This window comes from Cervus canadensis, chromosome 6 (genome assembly GCF_019320065.1).
Source record: "Cervus canadensis isolate Bull #8, Minnesota chromosome 6, ASM1932006v1, whole genome shotgun sequence".
Taxonomy (NCBI): Eukaryota; Metazoa; Chordata; class Mammalia; order Artiodactyla; family Cervidae; genus Cervus; species Cervus canadensis.
In genome coordinates, this window is record NC_057391.1 from 94086216 (window position 1) to 94112925 (window position 26710).

General features: G+C 37.0%; 1 protein-coding gene across 10 annotated transcripts in view; it reads right to left on the reverse strand.

Moving 5' to 3' along the window:
* The window catches only part of EML5 (EMAP like 5), a 151456-nt gene that overhangs the window by 20053 nt on the left and 104693 nt on the right, over positions 1-26710 (reverse strand). For 6 of the 10 annotated variants that reach the window (XM_043472724.1, XM_043472722.1, XM_043472721.1 and 3 more), the window contains exons 25-33: positions 26031-26207; positions 23321-23522; positions 22516-22642; positions 19302-19316; positions 17612-17620; positions 15662-15740; positions 14217-14346; positions 11436-11534; positions 7852-7872 (exon numbers count right to left, since the gene is read on the reverse strand). In XM_043472724.1, coding sequence (XP_043328659.1) covers positions 7852-7872; positions 11436-11534; positions 14217-14346; positions 15662-15740; positions 17612-17620; positions 19302-19316; positions 22516-22642; positions 23321-23522; positions 26031-26207 — 859 coding nt within the window. Of the gene's footprint in view, positions 1-7851; positions 7873-11435; positions 11535-14216; positions 14347-15618; positions 15741-17611; positions 17621-19301; positions 19317-22515; positions 22643-23320; positions 23523-26030; positions 26208-26710 lie in introns of those variants that run through there. The other 4 variants (XM_043472727.1, XM_043472728.1, XR_006270152.1 and 1 more) reach the window with 3 other exon arrangements.

Sequence of the window (26710 nt, forward strand, 5' to 3'; positions counted from 1 at the left end):
ATTACCAAAGAGAAATTGGGGTCAATCAGATTTTTAACACTTGTTTGTGTCTCACTTCTCTGCCATGATAGGAACATGATTTCTTCCTTATCCTGAAGTTGACATTTTCATATGGACATGACGTAGATAATTTTTAACCTACATAAGCATGTACATGTATGGCAAAAGTTTTTCTCATTTTACTATGCTCTGCAAATTTGTAACGTTTTTATTTTTGCGATTTTTTCGCTAAACTCACTTCTTCTGTCATCTTAAAAGGTTTACTTGTATTTCCTTTTTAAAATTGAGGTATAATTGATTTACAATGTTGTCATAGGAAAAAAAAAAACAGGTCTTCTGTAATACAAAAATGGTTTTATATCTATAAAAAGAAACTGTGGGCAATCCATATACTGTATTTGTCTAAATGTGATGATGTAGCTAATGGATTTTTAAGAAAGAGCACTCTATATCCTCCAAATTTAATATTTCATAAATTAGAATTACATTTATCTAAAATTTAAATACCAAGTAATTTTAAGTAAACTCAATTACTGAACTTTTCAAACTTACAAAAAAAATCAAATGAGATGGTAAGAACTTATACCAAGAATTTACGTCTTAAAACATATAGGTATGACTATGTTATGAGACTGTTACACATTTAGAGTGCTCTAAACTTACATCAGTAGCAATATTTAAGATTAAAATTACTGGACATTCTTAAAGTCTACCTTAGGAAAGTTTAAGTTATGTTGTTTGACTTTCTCCTGTAATTTGAAAGTGGTCATGCGCGATGCTGGAAGAGCAGAGATACTACTCCTGTTTCTGCCCTTCCCGTAGGTCACCAGACGGGCACGTCTCATGGACTTGGCATATTACCAGGACATCTCATCCTTTCTAATCCCTGCTTCTGGGCGGTTCTGTGCTCCTGTGAACTCAGCCTCGAGAAGTGAAGTGCCTTGCCCTGGGTCACACAGCTCAGTGCTGGCAGAGCCAGCCTCTAGAGGTGCGTGCTGTCAGCGCCTAGCTTCTATTCCTGCCGTTCCCACGTTGACTTTCTCCAGAAAATCAACCCTACCAATGATCCGAAACCATTCTTCACTCTCCGTCTCCAGAACACAGATGCCATAGGGTCCCTCTCTCTCTTAAATAACTTTATTAGTTTATTTACAGCTGCGCCGGGTCCTTGCGGCTGCACAGCTCCTCTCTAGCTGCGGCGTGCGGGCTTCTCGCTGCGGGGCCTCTCCTGCTGCGGCGCGCGGGCTTCTCGCTGCGGGGCCTCTCTAGCTGCTGCGCGCGGGCTTCTCGCTGCGGGGCCTCTCCTGCTGCGGCGCGCGGGCTTCTCGCTGCGGGGGCCTCTCCTGCTGCGGCGCGCGGGCTTCTCGCTGCGGGGCCTCTCTAGCCGCAGTGCGTGGGCTTCTCGCTGCGGGGCCTCTCTAGCCGCGGTGCACGGGCTTCTCGCTGCGGGGCCTCTCTAGCCGCGGTGCACGGGCTTCTCGCTGCGCGGGCCTCTCTTCCTGCGGTGCGTGCGCTCTAGGCCGCGCAGAGCTCCAGGCCCCTCACCAGCTGAGGCACGTGGGCTCAGGAGTTGCGGCTCCCGGGCTCCAGGGCACAGACTCAGGAGTTGTGGTGCCTGGGTTTACTTGCTCCACGGCATGTGGGATCTTCCCAGACCAGGGGTCAAACCTGTGTCTCCTGGTTGGCAGGCGGATTCTTTACAATGGAGCCACCAGGGAAGCCCCTAAGGGTCTCTTAAAATTACAAATGCATTTCATAAAAAAGTTTTAAAGGATTTTTTTTTCATCCCCTAGTTTGCCTTGATGTAATACAGTAAACAGTGCATTTTAAAAACAAGGTTTTAATATGGACCATTAAGTGTACCAATGGCTGAGATGGTAAAAAGCATCTGCCTACAATGCGGGAGACCCGGGTTTGATCCCTGGGTCAGGAAGATCTCCTGGAGAAGGAAATGGCAACCCATTCCAGTATTCTTGCCTGGAAAATCCCATGGATGGAGGAACCTGGTGGGCTACAGTCCATGAGGTCGCAAAGAGTCAGACATGACTGAGCGACTTCACTTCACTTCACTTCTTCTATAGTGGACAACATTACCACTAATGTTGGACCCAGCATTCCTTCCTTCCTTCTTTCTTAATAAAGCTCTGATCTTATTTAGGAATCCATGCCTCCCTCATGCGATACAAGCGATTCAGAGGAAATACACTGCATGGTCAACTTAATAGTCTACGCCCCTTGTGATACGACCTCCCCACATCCCCCAATCCTTCCCGTCCCATCCCCTCACCCCTGACATCAATGATTCAGTTCAGGGCTTTGTGCACATCTTAAAATGACTCACTCAGGCTAAAAGGCAGTAGTAATTTTATTATTATTTTTAAAAATATTCATTTATTTGGCTGCACTGGGTCTTAGTTGCGACATGTGGGATCAAGTTCCTTAACCAGGGCTCAATCCTGCGCTCCCTGCATTGGGAGTGAGAGGTCTTAGTCACTGGACCATGCAGGGAAGTCCCAGGAAGCACTGATTTTAGGTCGTGGTTTTGAAAGAGGATTTTTTTCTCTTTCCCACTTGATGAAAAGGCAAGGAAGCATGTAACTCCAACCCTTCTATAAGACAAATACAGGAGCCTCCTGGGTGAAGCCAGTGAGGGGAGGCCCGGGACGCACACTGGGGCTCCTGAATCAGCAAAGGCAGACAGGCACCCTCCCTCTGCACTCCTGGGAGATAATCCATTTCCTTCTTTTCAGTCATGAGAGGGCCCATGGAAGACCACTAAGACATTTAATGAACTGCCTATCGGGACAAATAGTGACCTATACCAGAAAGAGCTCTCTCTTCTTGACTTGCCTTAAGGATCCAGAGTGTCAGATTCTTACCTCCTCACACAGTCTTAGGTGGGCTGAAAAAACTCTGCCAGAGACAAAAGATGTTCCCTTAGGGTCTACTCAAAACACAACTATTGTACTCAGATAGTAATTAGACCATACTTTCGCTAATACATACATTTACTCTCCCACATTCCAAAGTGGGAATTTTGAAACGTCTCCCACGGCTTCACCACCTCCTCACCCTCAGATGATGAAGTATCAATGAAAGCCATCAGAGAGGCTCCTCCTATTTCCCCACCTCCAAACCTACCAGCTTTCCTGCATCTGAACTTACACTCTCTTCATTCCTAATGACTGCAGATAATTTCTTCCTGCCCACCTCTCTCTCCCAAAGTATTTCCCCATCTCATCCAGCCAGCTGCTCAAGCAAGAAATTGTTAGTCTTGATTCCTTACTTTCCACCATGCCTCTACACCCAGTTTATCAGAAAAACTGCTGGATCCACCTCTAAAATCTAAGCCATCTTTGTCTAGTTCTATTTTCTCTCCTACCATCCTAGTTTAAAATGTCTTTTGCTTGGACTACTGCAAGAGCCTCCCAATTTTCTGGAGGCTCTTCCCTCTCTATATTCTTAATAGTGCAGTGAGTGATGTACTCAGAGTATAAATTAGATCACATAAACTCCCTTGCCTATAACTCTCCGGTGATGGACTCTGTACTTAGCAGGAATCCAAACTCCTCTCTATGACCTGCAAATCCCCACGTGACTGACCCAACCTCTTTCAAAGTTCATTTCAGAGGCCTTACTCCAGTCATACTAACCTTCCTGTTTTTTGATTCAGCTTTAGGGCCTCCACAGCAAAGAGTTAACACAAGCAGGACTGAATTCACCATCACTAGAATGGCCTGCTTGCTAATGTGTAAGAACCTGACTTTTGAAAAGTTTCCTGTGTTGATAAGGCTATTCTGTCCATCTGGGGCACTGAGTTCCTGCTTTCTCCTGGGAGTACGCTATTTCAGTCGCTGTGGCTTTGTGATCAGCCCCCAATAACAAGTCTTGGCCTCTGAGTCTTCAGTGGGCTGCCCTGGGCAGTAGCTGTGTGACCCCCAGAGCAGTGCTTTGAAAGAGACATAGATCTAGAACCACCGTGCCTTGATCTCTAGGACCCCTGAAGGTGTGGGTGGTCTAGGAGTCTCAAACCAGGCCTGAGTCTGGAGGCCTCAGATCACCCTTCGGCTGTCACTGTTTAGTATCATTTTGGCCTAGCTAAATCATACTACTTCTGAAAAAAAAAAGTTTTGTTGCTATTACCCTGTTGTTTTTTTTATCATGTTTATCACCATCTTAGATCATGTTATTTAAAAAAATGTACTTATTTATTGCCTGTCTCCCTCTAGAGTAGGACTCAGCAAACTTTTACTGTAAAAGTGACAAAATTGAAGATATTATGCAGGTTCTTATGTAAAAGAAGAAAACAATCTTCTTTTGTGGAAAACAAATTTCCACAAAATTTTTATTGATGAAATTCACTTAGTGAAAATTCTTATATTGATCTACTAATAAGAATTAATTTTTTTGAGGGGGGATATTAATCCACTTAAGTGGGGTTCAAAGTCAGTGTTCTTTATTTTTTAAAAGAATTACAAATGTTCATCTGTTAATGATGACCTATAATGATTTTCAACTCAGACAATGTCTCACAGATAGGTACTGTCAAATATGAATATCAATCCAAAAGCAAATGATTTTAACTGAACATGTTAATCACTTGGAAGGCATTCAGAAAATTGTTTTAGAGTTCTGGCCTGATGTTTGTCTTTTTAGCATGTATTATATTACAGAATAATAACTATAAATTGAAGGTTAGGTGGAAGTTCCTCAACTGTACAGTTAAACAGATTTTTAAAATATGGCAATTTTCTTTACACTTGTATCAAGATCTAAAAAAAATGCTGCTGGAACTGAAAATTGAGCCCAGAAAATATACCTGCTGCAAATTTGTGTGGGAAAGGGAATCTGGTGTCTTAATTTCTGACAGTATGAGACGTACACAGTGCAGTTTGGTGTGACTTGTGATTCAAAGACTACTTGTCATCGAATGACTTTCCTGCGGTGTACGCTTCACACACAAGCACTGTAATTTCAAGGTGTCTAACTGTAGCTTCCTTGTAATTTCAGGTTGAATCATTAAGAAACATTATCGAATCTGCAGCAAAAACTCATTTCCAAAGCCATCCAGTTTTCCATAATAAGAGACTGTGGGCAGTTCGTCTCAAGAAAAATTTCAGTCTGGTCTCTGAGTGACAGAAATTGCAAAGAACAAAAAAAATGCTACCGCTGCTAAGCCACTGCACTGCTGTGGTAGGGGAAGTCTGGACATTCGCCTTCTATTTCTGACAGAAGTCGATGGAACTGACGATGGCTAAGGCTGTGAAAGCAAATAAAGTTAACTGCGGACTCTCAAAAACAAAATACTGAGGTTCAATTGTACATGATAGCTTGAAATATTTTTCACAAAGCATCTGCTGAGGACTAACACAGTGAATAAACCATAGGCTTCAAGTGCCTTTAAAGTTCATAAGCCTTGTAAATTTTACAAACTATCTTCTTTTCTGCTCTAGCTCCACACATATTTTTACCATCCTCAGTTGAGGTACATCTTAACAGATTCCACTTCAGGTTGTACTGAATTAATATTTTCTTAAGCTATTTGAAAATATTATCTTTTCAAGTTGTTCCATGGAGACCATTTATGGAGGCAAACTGTCACTTAAAAGTCAGCACTGATGCCTCAAATAAACAATTGGCAACATCTGTCAACCTAACAAGAACCAAGGGAAACCATTCAGAATCATCTGCCCCCTTTTTTGCCTGTTTTTACGGACTACTGATGTTCACAAAGCCCTCAATTGTTTTAGCAATGGTTCTTGGCAAAAAGCTAATAGTCTTAAACAACTTTATCTTCTCTGGACACTCATTCATTGCAGTCAAACATGACTTAACTAAGCCAGCAATAAACAGCTTGTCTTAATTAGCTAACAAATGAGTCATTCAGAACCTTACTTAGGTTTTAGCCATATTTTATTTTTATTTTTTGAAGAAATACTGTTGTGATGAGATATGTGTTTTTTAAATAATTTTTTAAAATTTAATTTTATTTATTTATTTTTGGCCATACCACACTGCATGCAGGATCCTAGCTCCCTGACCAGGGATTGAACCTGAGCTTCCTGCAGTGGAAGCCTGGAGTCCCAGACACTGGACCGCCAAAGGAAGTCTCAAGATACTGTTTTAAAGTTCCTAGTTTTTCTGATTTTTGCTCTCCTGTGACCTGGGGATATTGCAGTAAAGTCAGTGTGAAGATGTTGACATATACTGTATTCTTTCAGCACAGCTACAGTATCACTGCATAAAAAGCACAATGTTTTACCATCTCATTTGACAACAAAATCCACACTTCACTCTGCCTTTATAGTTTGACATTCAAAGTCTATTCTTTCTTTCCCCTCTCTTGTTTTGCCATGATATACAATGGTTAAAAAAAACAAAATGGCAGCAAAGTGGATACACCTAAAGAAGGTTATATTTAGTGAAGTCAGTCAGATAGAGAAAGACAGATACTGTGCGATATCACCTATATGTAGAATCTAAAAAACAAAACAAACGAACGGATATGCAAACCAGAACAGACTCACAGACACAGAAAACAAACTGGTGACCTAAGGAGAGAGGGAAGCGGGTGGGGCAGGTTGGGGGTAGGAGATTAAGGACACAAGCTGTTTTGTGTAAAACAGGTAAGGATATGTTGTATAGCACAGGGGAATTATAGCCTCTATCTTGTATTAACTTATAGTGGTATATAAGCTATAAAAAATGGATCACAATGTTGTATACCTGAAAGTTATGTAATGCTGTACACCAACTATACTTCAACACAACAAAATGCTGTGGAATAGAGCAATATACGTAGCACTCAAAACCTGTCAAGCCTTAAAACAGAATCCCTGCAGTCTGTCGTGTGCCAAGCTGCACGGGAAAGCAATGAGTGTTAACAACAGCCTCTGCTGCAACCCTGCCGTGAGAGCGCCAAAGCCGCCATGGTCAGCACGTGAGGAACAAGCAGGGCCATGTCCAGAAACCCCATCTGTGGACACTGAAACCTGAATTCCATACGCTTCTCATGTTGTGTGAGATTCTGTTCTTTCTTTGATATTTTCCAACTATTTAAATGACTATAAACTGTACTCAGTCACGGGCTGTACAAAAACAGGTGGTGGGCACGTCTGGCCCAAGACCTCCAAGTCTGCTAACGTCTGCTCTTGAGTGTAGCCCAAGAGCAAGGCCCTTGTCTGCTGTGCTGAATACATCTGTGGTTAAATAGCAAATCACAAAATCATGCTTTATCCTGGAGGAGAAGGAAATGGATACAAATCACTGGGAAATGTTTCTTATCAGACTGTTAATTCTTACTATATTATATGAACTGAAATTTAGTTGAAAAAGCCTAGCTATTATAATATCTAAAAACAACCGACATGCATTTGTTCATCTAAGAGCTTTGTAACTTCACAAAGTCATGGTCAAATTCAATAATAAAAAGTTATTTTCAAATCTTTAAATGTTCTGTTGATCTAACATATACAATAATTTTGATGGGTTATATAAAAATAGTCATTGAAAAAATTTTATTTCTAGGCAATAAAATTTACTGATTCATTCTTAGGATCAAGTTTTAGCCCCACCTTTATTCCTACCAGCTATATGATATTGGTAAGTCAATACCTCCTATGGAGAATTCTTGTGACGACTAAAGAGGTAATACAAGTAAAGTGCTTACAACAATTCTGAGCACACTATATCAGTTTAAAAAAAAATTACTGACAGTATCACGACATTAAAATGATATATTCTTGACTTTTAAAAAACCCAAAATAGTTCAACTGTCTTATTACTCTATAACAATGTAGGCTATCACTACTTAACAATACAAGTAAAATAGAAAGTGATAAATTTCCTTACCTGACATGTCTGCTGAATCACCTATAATGGAAAAGTAGCAGAAAAATAATTATCCAGAAACAACAAAAACACTATATGCAAAATTTATTAAAACTCAATTACCATAAAATAATTTTAAATAATTTAAATAATTGTCACATACAAAATTAATTTCATTATGTAAAACTGAGTACACTGTAAGTGAAGCCACTAATTTCAATTATATATGCATATTAATATTATATGCGTATGACCTTTCAATCTTTAGATCAGTATTTCCTTTAGTGAGTTACATGAAATTATGAAAATGTTTAAAATAGTACTGATATGGTTTAAAATTGATATGACTTTATTTTGGTTTACAAATGCCCTGTTAATAGATCCTTTGGGCTTTCATATAGCTCTACTTGAAGGGAAGAATCAGATTTAAATCATCTGAAAGAAATGATGGTAAAAGTTGACATGTAACTCAAGGAAAGGCAGGCTCTTAACTCAGGCCACAAACTGACCCCTTTCTTGTTTTTTTTAACTAAACATTTTCTGTATGAGTAAAAGATTGCCAAAAAAGAAAATATGAAATTCATTGTATTTACAGTAGAAATACTTATATTAATCAAAATTTTAGAGTCAATGATCTTTAGCAAGAAAGAAAGCAGAAAAATTTAGAAACCTTTTCTAGATAGATGAAAAGGCTGTGTCAGTTGTGTCCGCCTCTGTGTGACCCCATGGACTGTAGCCCGCCAGGTTCCTCTGTCCGTGAGATTTTCCAGGCAAGGATACTGGAGTGGTTTGCCATTTCCTTCTCCAGGGGATCTTCCCAACCCAGGGACTGAACCCATGTCTCTTATGTCCCCTGCACTGGCAGGCAGGTTCTTTACCACTAGCGCCATCTGGGAAGCCTATGAAATTATTGTTTCAAGGACATATTGATAATGTAGATGTACTGTGTCCTGACCTGGAATATGAGAGAAAAGGCAATAAAGTACCTGACTTTGCTGAGAAGATATACCAGTCAGGATATACCACTTTTAGATTTGAACATGCTCTGATGACCACCAAATGATCACAGTACTTGAAACTATGTCACATGAAAAACAGTTTAAAACTGAGGGTTTTGGTTTTGGAAAACAGGCTTATCCTGGAATATCTGTGGGCCTGAGGCAAATAAAAAGTACAGATAAAGACCTAACCATCACAGGTCTAAATATTCTAGGTGCCCCAAAATGAGGACCGGTGAATTGCAATGAAAGAGAAACAGATTTCTGTTCTATATGAGGAAGCACTTTATAACAGAGCTTCCTAATGAGAGGTTAGGAACACTTACATATAAAAACATTCCTTCAGGCCCACAATAGATAACTGTTTCTCCTAAATTCTTGAAGTCAGAGAAACATTGATACAGGTAAAATGACACAAAGGAACCATTACTCAATGGTTTCTTAGGTCAATTCACCAAGGCAATAGAAATAAAAGCAAAAATAAACAAATGGGACCTAAGGAAATTTAGAAGCTTTGCATAGCAAAGGAAACCATAAATAAAATGAAAAGAAAACCTATAGATTGAAAGAAAATATTTGCAAATAACTTGACCAACAGGGCTTAATTTCCAAAATATATACACAGCTCATAGAACTGAATGACAAAAAACAAACAACCCCATCAAAAATCGGACAGAAGACCTAAGCAGACACGTCTCCAAAGACACAGTTCAGTATCACAAATCATTAGGGAAACGCAAACCACTCACTTCATACAGGTCACAGTGGCTACCATCAGACAGTCTACAATTATTGCAAGGATGTGGAGGGAAGGGAACCCTTCTACACTGTTAGTACACATGTATGTCTTAGTCCTTCAGTTGTGGCTGATTCTGTGACCCCAGGGACTGCAGCCCACAAGACTCCTTTGTCCACGGAATTCTCCAGGCAAGAATACTGGAGTGGGTTGCCATTTCCTCTTCCAGAGGGCACTGTTGCTAGGAATGTAAATTGGTGTATAGCCACTATGGAAAACAGTATGCAATTCCTCAAGAAACTAAGAACAGAGTTGCCATGTGATCCAGCAATCCCACTCCTGGGCATATATCCAGAGAAAACTCTACTTTGAAAAGATACATGCATCCTAATGTTCACAGCAGCACTATTTACAAAAGCTAAGACATGGAAGCAACCTAAATGTCCATCAGCAGATGAATGGTTAAAGAAGATGTGGTACATATATACACAATGGAATACTACTCAGCCGTGAAAAAGAATGCAACGATGCCAACTACAGTAACATGCATGGATCCAGAGATTATCATACTAAGTGAGGTAAGTCAAAAAGAGAAAGACAAATTCCATATGACATCACATATATGTGGAATCTAAAATATGACACAAATTAGCTTCCTTATAAAACAGAAACAGACTCACAGACATAGAAAACAAATTTATGGTTACCAAAGGAGAAAGGACATGGGGGAGGGATAAATTGGAGTTTGGGATTAGCAGATACAAACTACTATATGTAAAACAGATAAAAAACAAGGTCTTACTATATACCACAGAGAACTATACTCAATATCCTGTGATAACCTGTAACAGAAAAGAACTGAACTACCCTGCTGTACATCAGAATCTAACACATCACATATCAACTATACATCAATAAAATGTAAATAAATAATAAATTCAAAGCTTAGAATACTGTGTTATGTAACAGGTTAAGAACTGACCTACTTTCTTTTTAAAAGAAGAAAATTTTTACAGAAAGGAAGATTACAATGGTCTTTGTGGCATAACTGTAGGACTAATAGACAACAGAGAACAAGTTTCTAACTGATCATATTAAAGCATAAAATATCTATTCAAGAAGGGAAAAACGCCTGGAAAGTTTCCTTAGCCATTGAGGCTCACTGAAATCCAACAAACCCAATGATTCTGATCATTTTTACAAACTATACAAGGGTTGTGAAGATCTCAGTGATCAGGTCTATTACGTAGTAGTCCTAGTGATCAATTACTGGTAGATACGTCCTAAAGAGACCTTCCACCCTCTCATTTTGCTTGCGGAGTTATGACCTTTGTCAAAGTTTTCTAGACAGTTGAAAGAAAAGAGCAAGACAGGGGGTTTCAAAAACAGTTGGCAAATCCGATCACCACCAAAGGAAAGGGCAGAAGGGCTCACCGACAAGGCACAGGCTCGGCTTCTCCTCTTGCCAGAGTGTCCCCGGCCGAGGCAGAGGCTCTGCCCTCTCGGACAGTTACTTCTCAGCTCCTCTTACTTACCACTCCCGCCTCAGACTCTTCCTTCCTGCTTTACATGCTATTAAATTAAAACTTTCTGCTGCTCAGAAATTTCTGCGAAAGGATTAAATCCAACTATTTCAACCACCATAAAATACATTGCCCTTCATTCTGAACTGTCTGAACCAACACAGATAAACAAAGTGAAAGAAAGGTACCTGGAAGCAAATAATATGGTAAAACTGGGTGTGTGCTTCATGTACAAATGCATTTCAAACAACACACAAAAATGTTTTAGTCTTTTCCCCCTAGGATACTGAATTAATTTAAACAAGACAATTACTTAATACTATTTCTTTTTAAAATACAGAAACATACCTACTTGGCCAGTTGCCACTATGTTGATAAATTTGGGGTGCTGATTTACAGTGAGGCACAGAATATCATCATTATGTTCCTGATAAAAACTCTGAGTCCCTATAAAAAAAGAATTTGAAAATTAAATTTGAAAATTTTAACGTAAAATAGTCGAATGCACTTTACTCAGAGTAATAAACTGCTGTGTTTAACTTCCTTGCTTATTTAACATATATTTTTTGAGCATAATATATACACTTCATCCTATGGATGTAAACGTGACTGAGAAATCCTTAAAGCAGCAGAACCCTGAACGGAATAACCCATGTAAACCAGGTTGGAGACATCAAGCGCCACAAGAGTTGAGGATAAAAGCGCTATCTATGGAAATACGCAGTGGTCTGTCTTACGAACAGACAGCACTCCTGAACTGACACGACAGATTCTGGAAATGTGAATGTGGTTGGGGCAGGCGTGTCAGGAGGAGGCATACTTGAAGCAAAGATACAAAGGCAGGGAAGCTGTGGGTATGCATACAGATGGCTCGTTTGGCTGAAATACAGAGTAACAAAAAAGAAAAGTGAGAAATATCGTTGGACAGCCAAGTTCGAACTAGAATCACAGAGGATTTTGAAAACAACCCTATTATTAAATTTTATATTTATTCTGTAGTCAGTGGGGAGGTACTGAAAAAATTCTGATCAAAGAAGTAATACGATTCATCTAGTAGTAGTGACAGTGAAGAGACCGTGGCAGACTATGACTGTGCAGGAGGCAAGAAGGGAGGCTTCTGCAAGTCGAACGGAGAGGTGGGAAAGGAGGTCAGGGTGGCAGACTGGGTCCAGATTAGCGAGTACCGTTGACACTAGGTCCTCCAAAGAGCAAAACAAAACCAAAGAAAAAGATTTAAATAACACTTAATATATCTATCATTACTTTTGAACTCCTTCTCAAAGTAAAATGTGCTTCATATTTCCCAGGGCTGTGTTCAGTTAAAGGAACAAACAAATAATTATATGCGCTACTGACTAAATCAGCAGATCAGCTAACAGATCAGGACTTCTTGGACTACACGCATAGCAACGTACCCCCAGAATGGTGAGAGGCCGCTGGGCAGGGGCTTAGTTGTCCCTCTACCCCGGCTCTCTGCATCCCATCATTAGGAAGGTGAGTAACTAAAAACCAGAAACTAAAGAAAGCTACATGTATAAATATGGAAGTGTATTTATACTTTCATCCTTATGTACTGTGTCTTTCTTATCTTCTATATTCTCTGTGAAGGATAATGAAGCCTCAAAGAGGATTTCCTATTAATAAGAGGTATTTTTTAATGACCTAAAGTATTGAATAGAAAATTACCATTGATTTGTGTAATCTTGATGAATCTTTTCTTTAAGGAAACTTACCATATTAATGATTAATACTAACCAGGGGTAGGGGATTATGACTCATATAATCCATTCTACCTAATTAGAGTGAAGCTACCAGAGGAAAAAAAAGCCAGAAATGTTTGCACTAGATAAGCTGTATCTTCAATGCAAACAGTGACAGACTATTTTGTTGGGCCCAAAATCATTGCACACGGTGACTGCAACCATGAAATTAAAAGACGCTTGCCCCTTGGAAGAGAAGCTATGACAAACCCAGACAGTGTATTAAAGAGCAGAGACATTACTTTGCTGACAAAGGTCCGTCTAGTCAAGGATATGGTTTTTCCAGTAGTCATGTATGGATGTGAGAGTTGGACCACAAAGAAAGCTGAGCGCCAAAGAATTGATGCTTTTGAAATGTGGTGTTGCAGAAGACTCTTGAGAGTCCCTTGGGCTGCAAGGAGATCCAACCAGTCCATCCTAAAGGAAATCAGTCCTGAATATTCACTGGAAGGACTGATGCTGAAGCTAGAGCTCCAATACTCTGGCCACCTGATGCGAAGAGCCTACTCATTAAAAAAGACCCCTGATGCTGGGAAAGATTGAAGGCAGGAAAAGAAGACAGATTGAAGACAGATTCAAAGACAGAGGACGAGATGGTTGGATGGCATCACCAACTCAATGCACATGAGTTTGAGTAAGCCCCAGGAGATGGTGAAGGACAAGGAAGAATGGTGTGCTGCAGTCCATGGGGGTCACAAAGAGTGGGACACGACTGAGCATCTGAACGACAAACAACTTTCTGACTTTATGAAGTTTATAAGTTTATGTAATAAAGCAATCCAAAATTAATAGAGTATTACTAGTAGGGTTATCACATCCTTGGTCATCAAATGATGCTTAGAGAACTTTTTGAACAATACAATCAGTTAAATAGATGTCAAGAAATATTTTCCCATCTCTTGAATCTAATAGGGATCATCAGTCAAGTCACAGGCAAGCAGCTTTCTTAGTTAACCTTTTTGGCTTTCCAAGCCCTCAGCATGAACACTGCCACTCCACCACCAGTCCCCAGCAATCACTCACCCAACATGTTCCTTTCAATCACTAACTATCAAAGACAACCACTTGCGGGGAAACAGAATACAGTTACAAATGTTTTTGCTATAAAACATGCTTTCAACACACAGGAATCCTTCACTTCTAATCGAGATCTGTAAGCACTTTGCATTATGAAGTCCTTTCCTGCTGTGCTATACTCTCTTCAAGACTGTAAATTACTTAAAATACTACTAGGAAGTTCTACAGTATGAAATATTCATATTCCAGATTCATGTATTTTAATTGTTTATATTTTTAGCAGAGTTTTAAGATGCTAAATAAAAAATTCTCAGTTTTAAAAAGAGGGGAGTGGGGAATTAGGGTTTCCTACCTGTAGCAACATTGTGAAGAATTCCAACGGATGCGGTGTGATAAATTATATCATCACCATCATTTAAATAATGAACATTATTCCTGCAGTCTCGGCCTCGATAGCCAAAAACAAGCTCCAACACAAGGTCCTAAAACAATGATAAAACCATTATACATTTGCTCATGTCTAAATGTTCACCATTATTTTGTTGTATATAGTACTGGTGATCTTCAGTCAAAATGGAGGATGCGTTTTTGATTTATAAATTTCAAACACAAAACTAAGCTAGATACACCTCTCTATCTAAGCTTTTTTGAGCAGCTGAAACACACATTCCATACTTTTCTACATAAATCTATAAAAATGAAAAGGGAAGCACACTGACTCCAAGAATTTTATTTCTTAAGATTTCGTGTGTTAAATACTGAGATACTTTGTGTCCAAAAGAAAAATATTTCAATTTGTGTTAACTGTTAGTCAAAAATATTTGATCTGCATATACAACTGAGAATAAATGAGGTCCAAGTGATATGCTTCCAAGGATCCAAACAGTGTATCAGCTTCATGCACTAAGCACGCTGTCTCCGATAACTCATGCTAAAGATAATCCTGCTACTTCAAGTGCCCATCTTCTTTGACCGGTGAGGCTAAGGGGGGCAGGAAGTGCAACAATCACCCTCCCACAGCTTCACACCTTGCTTTTGACCTCACCTAGCAGTCGGCTTGAGGACTTCCCTGTAGCTCAAATAGTAAAGAATCTGCCTGCAATGCAGGAGACCAGGGTTTGATCCCTGGGTTGGGAAGATCCTCTGGAGAAGGGAACCCACTCCAGTATTCTTGCCTGGAGAAGTCCATGGACAGAGGAGCCTGGGGGCTACAGTTCGTGGAGCTGCAAAGAGCTGAATGCGACTGAGTGACTAACACACATCCAGCCGTCTATCTGTTATTGTTGACACTGGGGTTATGAAATGCTGGGAGAACTTTTCTCTTTTGCTCAATTATTGTAGAAAGTTTCTTTGCTTGGAAGCAGGGCCATTATTAAACTCTACAGTGAATATATCTCATGGGGTAAAAGTTCCTAATTTAGTATAAATATTAAATCTTTAACTTATAAGTTCAAACCACTAAGTACAGGACACTCTAAGGTGACTATGCTTCTATAAGCCATAGATCATTCCACACATTTACATTTAGAAGTTCTCTGAGATATGGTTCAGTTCAGGATATTATTCATAGAAAACTAAAAGACTAATTAAAAAAAAAGGGGAACAGAGGATATCAATCCAAGCTCAGACTTGACAGTTAAGCAATCAATTTTTACAACCGAACAAAAAAGAATACTCAGTACCTGTATTTTTATAAAGAATAATGGTAAGATTTGGGTGTTCTACAAAAAGGAAACAGAATAAACCCTGGATACCTTCTAAGGTACAAGTTAAGACCGGGGGGTGGATCCTCCTCACCTCTATGGGCCTCTTTTTCTTGCCGACGTTGTTGGTCTGGAGTTTCTCTGGTTGTGGTGGGGCCCTGCTCACTGGAGGCCTGAAACAGAAGCGGGAGAGAGAAGGGGAGGCATCACCTGGCGTCCCCACCCGGCTCCTCTCAGCTGCCCTCCGGAGAGAGCTGTCTCTGACACTCCTTCCCCAGAGTGAACCCAATCTGTGTTTCTCACTAGACTCCACCCTCTACATCTTGGTATCTTCTAACGCAGCAGGGTAGAAAGAAAATGTCAGAACTTCTTTTCACCTTTTTATAAATTTCTTTGACATATGTATCATGAATGCAACTAATACAATAGCACAAGAATAGACTGGTGATAAAAATATCCAAATGTTAGTTTTACAAACTCAAAAGCTTCTCGATGGGGTGTGTTATCAACAACAGCCTAGATTACTGCTCTAACGTAGCTATCTCAGTATCTTGCACATGGTAAGTACTCAGTATATTCTTCTTGAATTTTGAAAATATTTCTATAAACTTCCCACACTGTTGGCGATGTAAGACACATCTGAGTTCAAACGTGTACTCATCACCGGGTCCTCTGTGTCCTTTATCTTCTCCTCTGAAGTTCCTAGTGTGGTTACGGCGACACTGTCAGTCAGGCAAACAAGACATTTTACGGCCACTCTGTAAAGGTTATTACTATTGCCTCCAACTCCTCTTCCCTCATTTTCACTATTTACTTCATATCTTTCAAACTTACACAGTAGCTCTCAATCTATTCCTCTCCCTCTGTTTCCACCACTAAGTTCAGAATCTATTTATAATGTGTCATTAGGTATATGGAGTTCCCATTTTCAGCTATTTAAATGTGGCAACTCTTCCCTAAAAAAAGCCTTCTGTTTGTTGTTTTTTTTAAACCCACATCATTTAGTTTAAACTCAGATAGTCATTATTCAAATGTTTACTAAGCTGAACAGTAAATCTAAATCAATCATATATCAACTCACCCTTCAAATTTAATATTAATTGGGTAACAACTAAATCAGAAAATGATACGTTAACTTTCTAATCAATAAAACTTTAACATTTCTAAATAAATTCATAAAATTAAAGGCATGACAATATATTTGCATTTTCAAAGTGATTTTCAAGGTACACACCTATAAAAAGTAAACAAAGTGTTATATCTTGAACATGTAATATAAACGTGTATTTTCATATGTATATGAAGCAGTATATAGAAGTATATAACCATGACTGGTAACATAAAAGTTTTGCACTTGCAACACTATATGAAGGACTTTTCAAATTATCACAAAAATATTTTATTCCAAACCTTTTTCATATACTTTTAAAATATTTATAAGTAATAAATATAATTAACTTTATATTATTTAGTATTTTAGTATATGTGCTGCCAAAGCGAGCACTATTATTTAATATTTTAAAATATTTCTGCTAAAATCATTTTAAAGAATGGGAGCATCCTTGCCTTCTCCTCCAAGTTGTTGACCTTTATTCAGTGTTATTGTCTGACAGCTTTAATAAGTGTATAATTTTTATCTATAAATCCTGTATAAGAATTAAGCATACTTTAATTTTTTAAAGATAATTTATATAGGATATATTATAGCTTAAAATTATATAACTTGGAAAATTATACAAGTCAAATGGATTAAGTTTAGTAAGGCAGTTACTTATATGTTATGAATCCAATTATTAAAGTGAAAAAGTAAAAGTCACTCAGTCTTGTCCGACTTTCGTGACTCCATGGACTGTAACCCACCAGGTATGAATCCAATTATCAAGATATAGTCATTTTAGGGATACTGATTTCAAAGGAGAAAAACATGGAAAGCTGTGAACAGAGGTGAAGAATACCAAGTAACACAGCTCATTAATGGTAAATATCAAAGATAATAAAAAGACAAAATCAGGCCTCATGGACTAGAGCAAAGAGAGAGGGTTACCTGGAGCCTCTTTCCAGCAGCAGATAAAAAAGGGAAAAGATTACAACACAAATCTGAATTTAAAATAGTAGTAAAATATTTCCTGTAATAAAATACTTTTACACATTTAACGCAGATAAACTATATGGTATATAGTAAAGGCCTATTGTTTTTGTTTATTGCGGTATATTTAAAAAGGCTTAAATTATTCCATTAATGGCAGGGAAATTAGAATAATAAAGATGAAATGGAAAAGAATTCAACATGTTCTATGTTGTATATAGCTTGCCATTCTTATTTTCCACAGTGCAAACTGAATTTCAAACAAAAGTTTAAGCTTATTTAATGTTTATTAACTTAAAAGGCTGGTAGCACTGCACTGCTATTAAGGACTGTCTAAGAACCGAAGCTCCCCCCCCTCTGACTCCAGAGGGATTCCCAGTCAGCCAGTCTAACCAAGCATGCAGAGGGAGTCTTGAGACCATGTGGTATTTGGGACTGTTCCAGCAAAGGAGGTAACTTTAAAAAAATTCCCCCAAACAACATAATGACTGAACAGAAAGAACTGGAAGGGATCACAGATGTTAATCTCATCCCCCTTCCCAATGAAACCAGGAATTCTCTTACATGTCTAGAACACCCCTTCACAACCCTGATGACAAGTGGGCATTTACTAAACCCTGCGTGAACAACTGCTTGTAAGACGGCAATTTTATCTCCACTTAAGTTTTTTTTTGGAAACTAGTGATTCCAAAAATGATGAATTATTCTTTATCTGAAGTAGCCACCCAACTTTCCTTTATCCTGTGTTTCTTTCCAGTTCACTGTAAATTGTCAATGTCCCTTTAAAATGCAGAGCTCAGTCCTGAAGAAGCTACTCCAGGTCTGATGCTAGGTCTGAATGTTTTACTTCTGTTAAAATAGTGTAAGATTATGAGAGCCTTTTAAAGAAGTCACATCACACTCCAGACTCATATTTTTGCACACATCACCTCCTGCTTAAAACAGAGTGAATTCCTGCTATCTGCCAAATTAACTAAGGAGTACCTAATATTTGAAGTTCTGCACAATCTTTCTCAAATTTACTTGTTCATCTTATCTGTCAGCCTTTTCCTACTGGTGCCTTTTTAAACTTCCAAAACAGACGAGGCTTTTCCATATTGTCCTGTTTCAGAAATTGTCTGAAGACACTTTTATTTTACTAAAGGTAGCTATCAAAGGACCCCAAACAGTCCTTTCTTGCACATATCATTTTATTAAATATGTAGATATCATTATTGCCCTATGTTAATGTTTTGAAATTAATGAATATATTAAACAAGTATGACATGAACCTAACAGGCTTGCTATCAACTGGAAAAGTTTTCACTGATAAATACATGTGATTACTGTTTTTACAAGTCTTTGAAATTTAAGGAAAAACTAAAACTATAAGGCGTTTATGAAAAGTCATCTGTATAAACACTGATTATAAGGAAGACCCTTACAACAACACTCACATATTGTATCTTCAAATGCAACTCTTTTGTAGGATTTGTTCTCTTTCATTTTCTAATTCTTTCTCAGCAAAAAAGTGTTTTATAGGGAACACATAGTGTTTTATAAGTTCAGTGTTTTATAAGGAAGAAAATCAATACCTTAAAATACCATAAAGACCAAAGCAGAAGAATAAATTTTTGAATAAAATATTTTCTTAAATAAAATAACTTACCTTACTACTCCCTGCCTTCAAAAGAAGCAAGAGAAAAAAGTAAGGAGATAAACAGATATGAAAACTGATGATGAATAAAATATATCAGTTTAGTAGACAGAATAAAGGTAACGTCAACAAAATTCTAAGGAAATACAATAATGCCTACATTTTATGTCACGTTGTTCTGATTTATTAAAAAAATTGGAAATTTGATTGACAAGTAACTACTTTAAATACGTTAAGACTTGTCATAAAAATACTTAAACAGAAAAACATAAAATTATTAATGTCATTTAGGAAAAAAGACTCCACAAAAAAATCAACTAAATAAAGTCAAATTGTCATCAGAAATATTTTCCTTTTAAGTAGATATTTGACAAACATTTGTTTTCTTTAAAAAATGTTTTGTATTTGATGATGATGTATTTTATTTAAAACTGAAGACAATTATGTATACAGACCATTTAACCTCTTCACAAAAGTTCAAAGTTGATGAAAAAAAAAACTTCAATTTTATCTCCTTTGACACTTGCATTTGATGAAAATGAAGACTCCTAACTATGAATCAGAATAATAACTTTTCTGCCTTGGCATTTTCAGAGGAATTTAGTAGAGCTGAATTATAAAATAATTTGAAAACAAAATGCAAAATATATAAAAAATAATTTTGAGAATGCAAGTTAACAGCAAAGATTACAGTTATGACAGTGTCAGCCATTCTTTGTGAGCAGTAAAATATTTCTGTCAGAACTTGGGTCACTTCCACAATGAAGGAGGAAATTTAAGTGTTTTACCATGAGGGATGGTCTACAGATTAAAATTAGGTCACATTTTCTGACATACTACATTTATCTGATAAATGATAATATTTTCTTTAAAAATCAATATAATAAATGAGAAAGATTAATGAGAATATCTAGAGTTACTTCTTCCCTATATTACATTTTTCATTACCTGTGAGATATATTTTAGGGAATATTAAGTACTATACTGAAAATATTCTAATTATGAACACCCACATTTGCATACTGATATGGCTCTAATGAATAAATATATAGGCAGTATTCATTACTCTGTGGATATTTAATTTCAGTACTAAAAGTAAAAGCTCTTAGGGAGTTCCTTGGAGTCCAGCAGTTAGGACTCAGCACTTTTACTGCGTGGTCCTGGGTTCAATTCCTGGTTGGGGAACAAAGGTCTCGCAAGTAGTGTTACGTCGCCTAAACTATAGTAAAATGAAGTTTTAAAAAGGAAGTGTGTCAGAATTAACCAGATATCTCCTTAGGTTACTTTGTATTTTATTCCAAGAAAAAGGGTGGTGAAGAATTACTACCTAAATTCTTTATATACATTACTTCATTTCATGAAATACTCCATAAATTGTGGATTATAATGTTTATTTTACCTCTGAGGAAACTGAGGTTCAGAGAGAATGAAAAGTTTCTCAAGGTCACACAACTGGCAAATAATAAAAATGAGTATTTTAACCCATTTGCATGCTAAGTTGCTTCAGTTGTGTCCAACTCTGTGCGACCCTGTGGACTGCAGCCCACCAGGCTCCTCTGTCCATGGGATTCTCCAGGCAAGAATATTGGAGTGGGCTGCCATGCCTTCCTCCAGGCAATCTTTCCGACCCAGGGGCTGAACCTGTGTCTACCTGCATTGGCAGGTGGGTTCTTTACCATTGGCACCACCTGGGATCTTATTCCAAAAACCATGCCCTTTGAACTGTCTTCAGTGTCAAGTCACCTCAACCTTGAATACTGTACAAGTACTTAGATCATGGTATGTTCAGCATTAAAAAAAGCATACCTCTAGTGTAACACTCTGCCCCTTTTAATGCCTTTATGGCTTCCCTGGTGGTTCAGACGGCAAAGAATCCACCCGCAATGCAGAGACCAGGGTTCAATCCCTGGGTCGGGAAGATCCCTTGGAGAAGGAAATGGCAACCCACTGCAGTAATCTTGCCTGGAAAATCCCACGGACAGAGGATCCTGGTGGGCTACAGTCCATGGGGTCCACAGAGAGTCAGATACAACTTACACCACCAAACAGATCATCACTGTCTACCCCCTTTTTGTAAGTGACTGCTATCATCTAAGGAATACCACCATCAGCAAACGGGGCGCCTGGAAGAGGCACTGTGGAGACATCACGACCTCAACATTCTACCTAGAACTGCAGGGCTACTCAGTTCAACAGAATCTCCAGTTTCCCCTTCACCATCCATAACATGTATCTCACCCAACCTCATTCTTTTCCCTGAATATTAAATCCATAGATGCAGACTCACATCTCTCTGCCAATGGTGTCTTGTAACATTGTTTCTATCTAGCTGAGCTCCAAATGTCTTTAGCATTATCCTAGCTATATATTCACTTGAATCTTCAACTTAAATTCTGTTCAACTGTGAATGAATTCCCTTTCATTTTTAACTTTTTCCTCAAATACTTCTTAAAATTCTTCCTCATCAAAGGTCAGAGGTCACTGCTGTTCTTAACGCCCATTCTTTCTTTGTTCTTCATTGTAGTTTCTGGATAATTCTTCCTTTATCATTTCTTAAAACCTCTTCATTTCTGAAATCAATGTGATTTACTGATCCATATGCCTCTTCACTGTTTTCTATCTTCTCTAATGATTTTAAAAGCATTATGCTCACAATTTTTCTCTTGATCTGTCATTACACTAAGATACTTTATTAAATAAAGTTCTCTTTCCTTATAAGACTGCAGTGCACATAGCCTTATTTTGATTTGCTGATCTTGACAAAGACCAATAATTCCCAGAGACAAGCTATAGTTCAACTTGCCTTTTTGGAAAAACTTTAAAATAATGACTTTCTATCCTTGATCAAATGCACATGGATAAAAAGGCCTTTTCAAAACTTAAGCATCTCTCTGTTCATGTGCTTCCTAAAACATACTAGGTATTAGATTCAGTTTTTATTATTTCTTGAAACCCTATCACATATATTTATAAAAGTTAGAAAGTAAGATTCCTTTAATCATACAGACTTTATATATAGCATCATTCCCTAAGCTACTTGCAAGGACAGCATCATTACCAAAAAATATTTAAGGACAAACATGCTTTCTAAGAGAAGCTGGGGACTGTAAAATGCAAGAGTACCACAGCTACTTATTTTCTGCAAAAAATTCATTCAGTTAAACAATCAATTCAATTTCTAATACTGATATCTTTTTCTTCATCTAGTTTTAAACTTGATTGTTACCTCTCATCAGTTGAGGGTTCTTTTTGTTGCAAATGAGGCTTGATTCCAAACATTGGGCGAATATTTGTTGATAAGGCTCTGATGGTGTAACTGATTTCATTCTCCCTTGTGACATCACTGTCATAGCCTAACATTAAAATATAAGAATTATTTTCTATGTTATAGCTGAGGATCTCAATTATGATCTTAAAAATCGGATACAAGGACATTAAACAATATGAAATAAGTTAAATACATCGTGCTATAGTCAAATTATGAAATAACATACAGCCAGTAAAAATGATGTAGAAGAATATTTAGTGATAAAGAATACTGATTAAGTAATAATAGCAAGCTACAAATAAACCTCAATGTGATGCCATTTTTGTTAAAAATAAAGATAATGTGTATAAATACACATACCCCTGTGGGTAACATCCCAAATGTTAACAGAAGTTACCTCTGATTCAAATTATGGATTCTGTGTTCATTTTTTTATTGCAAAGTGTACTTTCTAACTTTTCTACAATGAGTGGGTATTACTGGTATAATAGGAATTATTTTTAAGTATGAGGTTCAATACTATAAATATACTTTAATAGTACTTCTTTAAAGTATATTATCATACATTGCTAAATGAAGAATAAGTCATCAGTATATGCCAGTCTGTTATAGAGTCACAAAAAAAATTCTGGTGTTAAACAGACCAAAAAGACTAAAACAATAACTATTCAAGCATTATTATTACTTATTAAACTTCTGCAGTTTAAATCAGTTGTGCTAAATTTTTCCTATGTTTCTGTTAAAATATCTTAAAATCACATACCCCCATCTTCTTCAGAATCTATATCAGATTCTTCGCTATCACAAGGTCTTTTTTCTCGATAGCCCTCCATTTCATTTGTCCAAACCATTAAAGACATATCTGCGCCTCCTAAGGTAACCAACATGCTGTCATCATAAGTCCAGCGAACATTTGTGACATGTGTACTATGGGCCACGTACCTCTTAAACTTTCCAAATTTTCCCTAAAAATTAAAAAAAAATTCAAATTTCTGAGAAATTTTATTACTTGAAAAAGTTTTTATAACTTTGAACTTCTTTCTTAATCTTTGATTGGAAATTAATCATTGCAAAGGCACTTTGTTAAAAAAAAAAAAGAGAAAATACTGAAACTCACTAAAATAAAAAGTAACAGTTCCCAAACTTAATGAGGATAGGATAATCTAGCAGTTTTGCACACTGCTAGTACTATGGGCATAACTCTTTCAGAAATCAACTTGGTATTCTACATTGAAAAGTATGAAAATGCTGACCTTTGTCTCACCATCCCTTTTTAAGAGATATATGCTAAGGAGGCCTTATCGACACAAAAAACATTTGCCATAGTATTGACTTAGAGCAGTGAAACGTTTTAAATACCGTAAATATTCAACATAGCAATAGTTAATTATGGTGGATATCTTTTAAAAACGATGGCTATGCAGACATATTATTGTAGGAAAGAAACACAAAAACTGGGAAAATCAGGATACTAATACCTATGTACATACAGCATGGCCATATTAACAAAAAGTAATTAGCAAATATTTCAGTATATACCCATGTAAATATCTTTCATTGTAATTCATTAGTGTGTTTGATTATAAGCAGATGTTACACACAGTAATGTGTTTTTCTTTTAAACATAAGGAAAAATTCAAGATACTGGTAACTTATAAATCTAGAACACTAGCATTACTGGATTACATAGGTAAATTTCAGATCAACATGTCCTAAGCAGGTTTTAGACGGATATCTTTTCAAGGGTGTTAAAATAAGAAATGTCTTAAATAAACAAAACATGTTCAGTCACTCAGTCATGTCTGCCTTTGCAACCCCATGGATTGTGGCGTGCTAGGCAAGAATACTGGAGTGGGTTGCCATTTCCTTCTCCAGGGAAACGAAACATAGTAATAGTTAAATCAATGGATTCTTCGGAAACGAGGAATCAATAAAATCAGCTGAAATCAAAGAGAAATCTGTCATGAAAACATCAGAAGAAGATAGTTTCCCTATAATTTTGTGGTTCTTGTTACAGTAAGGAGAAGAAGAAATCTGTGGACCAACATTCTAGAACATATTCTTAGGGCTTCTTTACCATCTAGAATACTGAGAGTGAAGTTTTTGACTAATAAATGTTTTATTGGAACACATTTTTATCAAGTAAAGTACTACAACTTCAGTGTATCTAAAACAAGGACTTGTCAAATATTTTCTTGGGTACCTTAGTTCTCTATGGGAATTTTTAAAACTTACGGTTTTGTTTCAATGCTGATTTAAAATATTCATATGAGCAGTTAATTAAGACCATCATGCACTGTATATCATGATTTCAGTGCCATATCACAAACTTATATTTATGTTCATGTTGGTGTTAGATTATAACATACATCTGAATTTGTGACAAGTAAATGCATATCTATACTTGATATCATGAATTTTATTTTTGTGCTAAGTGAAAGCCTAATGTTTCCCAGTAGTTTGAACAGAAGAAAGCAGTAAAAGAATTTAGTCATCACACAGCACACAGTAATGTGGGCATGTACATTCGAAAGAATCTCTACAGTTTGGTTTTAGAAAAACAGCATTATTCATCACATTAAACCAATGTTGTTTACTTTGATTTTATAGGTATTATAATTTTTTTTTTTTTTTACTTTTTTTTTTTTTTAATTTTTTTATTAGTTGGAGGCTAATTACTTCACAACATTTCAGTGGGTTTTGTCATACATTGATATGAATCAGCCATAGATTTACACTTATTCCCCATCCCGATCCCCCCTCCCACCTCCCTCTCCACCCGATTCCTCTGGGTCTTCCCAGTGCACCAGGCCGGAGCACTTGTCTCATGCATCCCACCTGGGCTGGTGATCTGTTTCACCACAGACAGTATACATGCTGTTCTTTTGAAACATCCCACCCTCACCTTCTCCCACAGAGTTCAAAAGTCTGTTCTGTATTTCTGTGTCTCTTTTTCTGTTTTGCATATAGGGTTATCGTTACCATCTTTCTAAATTCCATATATTATGTGTTAGTATGCTGTAATGTTCTTTATCTTTCTGGCTTACTTCACTCTGTATAATTTACAGTATTTTATATTTAATCAGAACTTTTAAATGTTAAAGTTGTAAATATCAAGAGTTTGTAATTAGTGTTAATGATAATATATTTTATCAAAAGAATACTAAAATTATTTAATATTAGGACTAAAAGAATGATTCCTCTAAAAGGAATATTTATACTACTCAATACTGAGAAACTGTACAATATAATATATAACTTGAGACATGGGATCATAAATTATAATACTACTTCTGGATAAAAGCTATAAACATGATGTCAAGAACAGGAAATAAATTATAAACCTTTCATATTACAACTTTATGTATTCCATATGTGATATTCATATTACAACAATGAAATGCTATGAAAGGGCATTACCTTAACCATTTTTATAATTATGATCATTAGGAGAATTAAAGAAAAACACATACTTTAGCAGGATACCTAAATAACTTCACAAATCCCAAATCATCCCCAGTAGCTAGGACTGTTTTGTCACTGGTGAGGCAAGAGGCAGTTACGTCCATGACTTCTCCAATTACCGGCCAAATTCCCTCACAGCATAAACCAAGCACACTTGTCCATGATGCCCAACCAATTTTTTCTGCCTAAAAAATAAAAAAAGACTGCTCTAAGTTTATAATATCTCACTCTAAAACATTAACAACAAAACACTGAATATTTTTCTTTGTAACTAATTATAGATCTCACAAGTAAAAGTTTAATAAAAACAGTGAAACAAATTATTAGTTGATCTGGTTTTGTAGTTTGCCAAATCCACTAGTTCCTGCAGAAAAGTCTCAACATAACATCATTCAAGATTTATTTATCCACTGTGTTTTCTAGATACTGAACGTACAATGACAATATTAATAAATAGGACTTTTCCTGCTCTTAGAATATCAGAAATTGATTCTTTCGTTTCATGTCTAAACTTCTACGGGTACTTTATAAGCATGTTTTCTGATTAATCATCACTGGAAATTAAGAATCTGACTTACAATGCCTCTCCTTACTAAGCCACCTTCAAGTTAGATTTATTTAGTTTCTCTTCCTTGGACATGTCAAAAAGTTTTGCTAATAATGTCAGTCACAAAACCACACACTTTTT